Here is a 7,279-nt window from a genome sequence, read left to right on the forward strand (position 1 = left end):
GGATGAAAGGAGAGTAGCTGGCTCTTGGGCCTGGGGTCACGCACCGCCAGCCTTATTCACATCCTCAAACATGGGACTCTCAGCCAAGACACAACCCTGTTAGATGTGCGTGCACACAAACACACATACCCCAATCTCATTTTTTTCCAGCCTCAACAATTCTGTGATTTGACAGGTTGTGCCAACCTGACTACTCCATTTATATCTCTTATTTTCTAATGAGAAGAGCCATGGCCTCATGACAATTTGACAGCTTTTATTGCTGACCCATCATTAATTGGACACTTACCAAGTATCAGGTATTTGGAATACCAAGGAAGAAGTACCATGAAAAAGAATACACAGAGAAATAATCCCAGTCAGAATTATAGTATAGGTGTTTCCCACGTGCTCCACAAGCCCAGAGGATTTGTAGAGGAGGTGAACAGGTAGAGAAGGGAAAGAAGGGCAGAGGCAGCAGTGTGAAAGCAAACATGGAGGGATGGGCGTCCCTGATGTATGCAGCTGGCCCCACAGCTACCACCTTCTTTCTTTCCCCTCCCTTGTCTCTGCCTAATAAAATGCATCTCAGTCTTCACACAGCTGGTTTAAATGATTTACACTCTCCTTTTGGAATGTATCGTTTCAACACTTCAGAAAGGAGACTGATTTGGACTGTGGAAGAATCTATAACCATCGAGGCGGAATTCCCAGAATACAAAATGGCTCTAGGGACTGATGACAACTTTGTAAAAATTAAATTTGCGGAATGATAATGTTATGTAAATAGGGTGAGATTTTTAGTTTAAAGGGATTCTTTGGTATTTTTCTGTTTGTCTAGCTCTAGATACACACACATGTATGCACACACATACATATCTGTGTATAGACACGTATACATACACATGTACATACACACATTTAATGGGAGAGTAGCACCTTAAAGGCTGCAGGACCAGAGGGCTTTGCACTTAAGTGACAGCCATTAATGTTTGATGAAGTAGAGCAAATCTCCGCTGTGCCCATCCTGCTTTTTTTTATCATTGACCATTGCTCTCAGAAGTTAATATTTGAACATGGCCATAAAGAGTTGACAGATGCTGACCTATGGCCAACATTCAAGGGGAAGAGCCTCCTATAAATCAGCCCACACTAGACAGTCCTGCCAGCAGAGCTACAGATCAACTGTGGAGACAACCTCATTGCCACCATGAACTTCTCCGGCAAGTACCAAGTGCAAAGCCAGGAAAACTTTGAGGCATTCATGAAGGCAATTGGTGAGTGCTGGGCTGGATGCCAAGGCTGGGGGTCAAGGCAGTGAGAGTCTGGCCCTACAGGAGGGGGCTAGTCACCAAAGTGGGCTCGATGTTGGGATGACGGAAGAGGGTCACGCTTTACACAGACCGGGGGCCAGGTTATGCATGTTGGTTTTGCAGTCACTTGCAGTTACCCCATAGGCAAGTGGAAAGAGCACTGAACTGAGTGCTCTTTGGGGTCTGATTTGGATTGAAACCATCTCTGCTGGTACCTCATTGTGTGACCCTGTTCATTCGTTCATTCATTCATTCATTCATTCATTCATTCTTCTAACAAACATTGACTCAAGTCAAACCTCATTCTGAGCGCTGTGCTGCACAGATAGCACAGTTTAGACAGAGAGAAAAAGAGAAGAAATAAATGGAGTAAGGGCTCTCCTACTCCATGTGTACTGTACTGAGTGCTAACTCAGCGCAAGGCACTGTGATAAGCCCTCAAAATGCAATCTCCCGTTGAATCCTCAGTAAAGAACTCTGAGTTAGGTACCATTAATTTTCCCATTCTACAGGAAAAGCAACGGAGGCTTAGAAAAGTCAAGTAATCTTGACCACCAAGGTCACTCATGTAGGAAGTGCCTCAGGATTTGAAACAGGTGCTGGTTCCTAGAGACCCCACTTTAACCCGCTGTGTCCCCCAGAGAATTGTACAGTAGGATGTGGTGCTCATCGGAGGGCATGGAGGGCAGCTTGATGGTGGTGAAGGTGAGCAGACAGATGTCCACGACGGGACTGGAAAAGGGGATTTTGCTCCAGGTCAAGGGAGCCTTGTGAGCAAAGGAGTGAGACAAGGAATAGAGCCAAGAAGGAGAAGGGTGGGGAAGACAGCAAAGGCAGAGAGAGGAGGACCTTCAGGGCCAGCAGAGAGCTTGGATCTTCTCCTGTCGGGCAAGTCATGTCACCTCTCTGTCACCTATCCCTCACCTGTGCAACAGGACCCTCCGCTCCCACTGTCAACAGACATGGTTTTGTGAACCTCAATTCATGTAACACCATAGACATGCTCTGAAATTTGTAAAGCTCCTACCCAAGGCAAGGCAATCCTGATACATCTTCCTCTAGCCTAGACAGAAGAGGTCAAGGTAGGGCTAGATGGACAGACATTTGCCAGGACAGTCCCAGTGTGTGCATGTTTGTCCTGGCATAATTATTAATAGCTCTTCCTGTCACTCCCAAGAGTGACCTGGCTTGGAAGATAAACTGTATTGGTCAACCTGGGTGTAGAGGATGAAATGCTTGTACTCAGAGAGCAAAGCCTCTGGGTGTTAGAGGAGGAGAAGTGAGGAAGGAGAGTGAGCAAGAACCAGGGTCCTCACCAGGGAAGAGGTTCTTCAGGTCAGAGGAGTGTCTTTTATGAACCAATGGGTAAGACAGTGGGCAGGGCAGGGCAGGCCAAGTCAGGCCACTGATCTTTCCTGTCTGAGGTCAAAGCCCACACTGCCCACAGGACTCCAGTACACGCCTGTGGCCTCCAGCGAGATGCTGCATCTCCCTCTCCCCCTCCATACCACCAAGTTTCTCTCGTGACCACTGCCTTGCAACTGCCATGTCTGCCCATCTCTAAACCTCAGATGCTTTCCATCAGGTCTGCCTGACGACCTCATCCAGAAGGGCAAGGACATCAAGGGAGTGTCGGAAATTGTGCAGAACGGGAAGCACTTCAAGCTCACCATCACCACTGGGTCCAAAGTTATCCAAAACGAGTTCACCATCGGGGAGGAATGTGAGCTGGAGATCATGACTGGGGAGAAGGTCAAGGTAGGAAATGCCCCTCCAACCACACTCTGCTTCCGGAACTTTCCCTGGAGCCTGGTCCCAGGGCTTCCTTCCTCAAGGCTCCCACCTCACAATTCCCACCATGGATACCCTATCCCTGAATTCACTCTGGGGTGAGAGGCAGAGAGACAAAGACAGCTCTTAGGGAAGAAGTGCTTAGACAAAACGCTGCCATTTTCCCAGGTCTGTCCAGGGGTGCTCTGGCCCAAGAATCTGAGCTCTCCTAAAATGGAGGATATGGAGGAACCAGGCACAGAGCAGGAGTCTAAGTCTCAGGTTTTCCCAGGCCCAACAGTGGGCAAGTGGGAGTCAGTGAAAAACCCTTACCAGGGTCCTGAGGTCATTCTTGAGGCCAAAGTAAACTGGCTTTTTCTGGGCCTAGAGCTGGTGGTCATGGGAAGTGGCTTCCTGGAGGAGGTGCTGGCAATACCAGAATACCAGGGCCCCCGGCAGACACTCTGCTCCCAGCTGGGTTTCTGTTACCTCTTCTGAATGCATGAAGCTTGAAAAGGATACATCAATAGGAAAGATAAACATACCAGAAGAAATAATGCATACCAAAGCAAAATATGTTTTCTCCCCACTGGTCAGTATTTTAAATTTTGCTCCCTCTGTTAACTTAGAGAATTGAAATTTTACCCAATTTTACTTTAGTGTTTGCATTTGAGCCACTTACATATCTTATACTGATTTCTAAATCACATACCATGTATTAGAAGTCTGACAAAAGAAGTCCTGACATTTTCTTTAGTTCTTAAATGCACCTCACTTCTATTTAGAGCCAGAGAGCTGGGGGTTTGGCCTTATACAAATGAGTGGTTTGATTGTTGTAAGCAGAGACCCATGCAGTGGAGCCATCCTCATTGGCAAGGGTTTTGCTCCCTGCCCAGACCCTTCTTGACTGGCCATCTCTTCTGTCCCCTGCAGGCAGTGGTTCAGATGGAAGGTGACAATAAACTGGTGACAAGTTTCAAAGGCATCAAGTCCATCACCGAACTCAACGGAGACACAATCACCAATGTAAGTTGGTGCTCTGAGCTTGCGGCTCCCAGTGCCTGAGGGGAGAAGAAAGGTGAAGAGGGAGGAGCAGCCTTCCCCACCACCTTTCCTGTTGTCAATCTCTGCTACCACTTACTGAGGACCCATTATGTACCTGACAGTTTACACACATTATCTCTAATCTTCCCAACAACCCTAAGTGTCCTTATGGGGAAACTGAGGCAACAGCCAGGGAATGGCAGAGGTAGGGTTCCTCTGAATGGAGTCTGTTTCATGGGGTTACCATCCACAGTTGTACTCTGCACAACCTTACAGAGAGCCACTCCCGTTATAGACAGTTTAGATTTGTGTACTTATTATAATTTTGCAATGCCTGCCAGTAAGGAGTATTGTTCTAACAAAACCAGGACAGTGCATCAGCGTGCCTTTCCAACAGATAGAAGAACTGTATCTTGAGGAAGGGGCGCCCTTTCCTAATTCACCTAAGACTCCACATGTGCTGGTAGCAGCCCCAGCTGAGGCTTCCCCAGCTCATCTAGGTTCCTTCGGGCTGTCCGTCCCTCCACCACCACTTTCCTCATCAGGGTTGACCACTGCAACCACCCCCATTTCCTTCTCTCCTTATTACCATCCCCTCCCTTCACCAAACCCAAATAGGATGGAGCAGGAAAGGGTCAGGCAGAGCTACCAGCACGGCCTACCTTTCTCAGTCTCTACTGAGACGTAGCCACAAGACACACTCACACCCTAGAGAGCACAAATCCATTTATTCCCTCCCGTGGGCCTCTGATTCATGGAATAACCCTTCCCACTGATGCAGAACCCACATGCAAGGAAGGCATTGTTTGGCCAAAAGGTGGGCTCTTTCATTGCTTTTTCTATTTTATGATGCTACAGTAATTATCAGCCATAAGCCTTCTCTCCTGCCTCAGCACTAACCAAGAAGCCATAAAGACCTCCATATGCCCTGCAAGCCCAGGGCACTCGATAAATGCCTTTGCCCTTTTGGTGTTTATAAGGGGAATCATATGTATGGCCATCGTATGGCAGCTTATAAATCCGGAACACTCCAGCTGTGTGTGCCATAGCATCCTTGGTGCCTGTCTGTCACCCATGTCCTGTCCCTGATTCAGTGCAGTGTTTCTCCATCAGTTATGTTCCCCTGGCTCTTTCTTGCCCCCAGGTTGTGTTTTTGGGAGTAACAGCAGGCAGAATGTTACCCAAGGGGTCTATCATCACCCACTTCCAGTGGAAAAAATCCCTCAACTAGGGAGAGTGTGGAAATCAACCATGACACATGTGGTCCCCAGGCCTGACCCCAGCACATTCGCAGCAGAGCAGGGAGGCACCAGCAGGGGAGCAAGAGATGATCTGTCCTTGTCCTGGCCAAAGTCCTTTAACGTTCTCCATCTTCTCTAATCCTCCTATCTCCTGCAAGGGAGGCAGGATGAGGTATTTAATAGTCAGGTTGACCTGTCCAAGGTCATCCAGCTAATGAGTTGTAGAATCAGAGTTCAAACCTAGATCTTTCCATTCCATTCCATTGCTGCTGAAACTAAGGAACGCCTTTCTAACTCTCATGACATTACCCCACGTCATTTCCACAATCTTGTTCAAGGAAATCAGTGGAAGGGAGGGGCAGGATGAGAAAGGGATATGCCTCAAGAACTCAAACACTGATGAACCTAATAAAGCCAATGTTTTTATATGCTTCACAGCTTTGGGAAGAAAATTATGCTCTACCTACTGTGTTCCAGGCTGAGCGCCTAAGTGTTTCCACATACCTGTGTCTTTGCTATTCAACATGTGTTTGGTGCAATTAGGCACTTAATGGAACTTTGAGAAATGGGATTGGACTAGACTGGCTTGGATGGTCTTCCTCTAACAGCCATTGATGTAGACAGGAACTCAGGAAGAGGCAGGACAACTCTCCACATAAGGAAGTAAACTGACGAAGACTTGGCATGGGATTTTTAGAAAAAATTACCAACTCTTTCTTTGGTCCTATAAAAAACAGAGGAATCTGTGGGTTGTTTCACATGTTAGTATATTTAGGGCTATTTTGATGACTTAATTACCTTTTACAATTCAATATCAGATTAACATTGCACGATTTCTTTTTTTACTTTCAGACCATGACATTGGGTAACATTGTCTTCAAGAGAGTCAGCAAGAGAATTTAGACAAGTCGGCATTGCATATACTTTTACTGTGTAAAATTAATGCAATAAAGTAAACTATGTTTTTCAAAAAACGTCTTTTCTTCTTCATGGGCTTTCACTGAGGGCTCTATTGGTATCAGGAAGCACTGATCACCTATATTTTCATCAACTTTGATAATCTGCATGTTCCATCCTAATTGGGTCAGGTCTGAAGCAGACCCCAGGCCTCCCCCTCAAGTGACCCTACAAGGAATAAGAAATATGGTTGGATCTGTAGAACAGCCTTGGAATGACCTTTCCTAGGAGCGGTTTGCTGGCCCTAAGGGTGGCTCTCCCTTAGGACAGAGAGCAGGACTGCTGGGCAGACAAAGGAGGCCTATGCCCATGAGTGTGGCCACAGTGGCCCCACCCACTAGTGTGCATGAACAAAAAGAGCAGGCACTGACCCACCAAATGAACAATTCTCCATCCTAGGAGACGACTGAGTGAGTTGCTTAGCCAGAAGTATCAGAAGTAGACAGAGGGAGCTTCATGCCATGAGCAGAGGCAGAATGTGAGAGAAGAATGATTTCTCTGAACAGTACTTTGCACCAGGCTCTGGCAGTTCCTACACGTTAAGTTGCATCTCCCCAAAATTCACATGTTGACGTCCTAACCCTCAGTTCCTCAGAATGTGCCCTTATTTCAAAATAGGGCCAATGCAGACGTAACTAGTTAAAATGAGGTCATACGGGAGTAGGGTGGTTCCCTAATCCAAAATGGCTGGTATCCTTATTAAAAGGAGAAATTTGGACACAGAGACGCCCACACGAGGAGTACACCATGTGAAGAATGGAGTTATGCTGCCAAGTATACAAGCCAAGTAACTACCAGAAGCTAGGAGAGGGGCCTGGAACAAATCCTTCCTTTCAGAGGAATCATGGCTCTGCCATCACCTTGCTCTCAGACCTCTACCCTCCAGACTGTAAGCTAATAAATTTCTCTTGCTTCAGCCACCCAGTCTGATATTTTGTTATGGCAGCCCTAGCAAACTAATACAGTGTTCATTCC

At 46.9% G+C, this 7,279-nt stretch overlaps 1 protein-coding gene across 1 annotated transcript; it reads left to right on the forward strand.

The window, feature by feature from the left end:
* Window positions 1-1,100: 1,100 nt before the first annotated feature.
* FABP1 (fatty acid binding protein 1) lies at window positions 1,101-6,321 on the forward strand. Its single transcript, XM_033124213.1, has 4 exons — window positions 1,101-1,256; window positions 2,878-3,050; window positions 3,996-4,088; window positions 6,200-6,321. The coding sequence occupies exons 1-4, from the start codon at window positions 1,190-1,192 to the stop codon at window positions 6,248-6,250; spliced, it is 384 nt and encodes a 127-aa protein (XP_032980104.1). The 5' UTR covers window positions 1,101-1,189; the 3' UTR covers window positions 6,251-6,321.
* The last annotated feature ends 958 nt before the right edge of the window (window positions 6,322-7,279 follow it).

Source organism: Rhinolophus ferrumequinum, chromosome 13, assembly GCF_004115265.2.
Source record: "Rhinolophus ferrumequinum isolate MPI-CBG mRhiFer1 chromosome 13, mRhiFer1_v1.p, whole genome shotgun sequence".
Taxonomy (NCBI): Eukaryota; Metazoa; Chordata; class Mammalia; order Chiroptera; family Rhinolophidae; genus Rhinolophus; species Rhinolophus ferrumequinum.

Excerpts from the sequence above, each read along its gene's own strand:
- FABP1 (XM_033124213.1), top strand. The coding sequence starts at position 1,190 with ATGAACTTCTCCGGCAAGTACCAAGTGCAAAGCCAGGAAAACTTTGAG. Across the intron at positions 1,257-2,877 it reads GGCATTCATGAAGGCAATTG|GTCTGCCTGACGACCTCATC; the intron begins GTGAGTGCTGGG and ends GCTTTCCATCAG. Across the intron at positions 4,089-6,199 it reads ACGGAGACACAATCACCAAT|ACCATGACATTGGGTAACAT; the intron begins GTAAGTTGGTGC and ends TTTTACTTTCAG.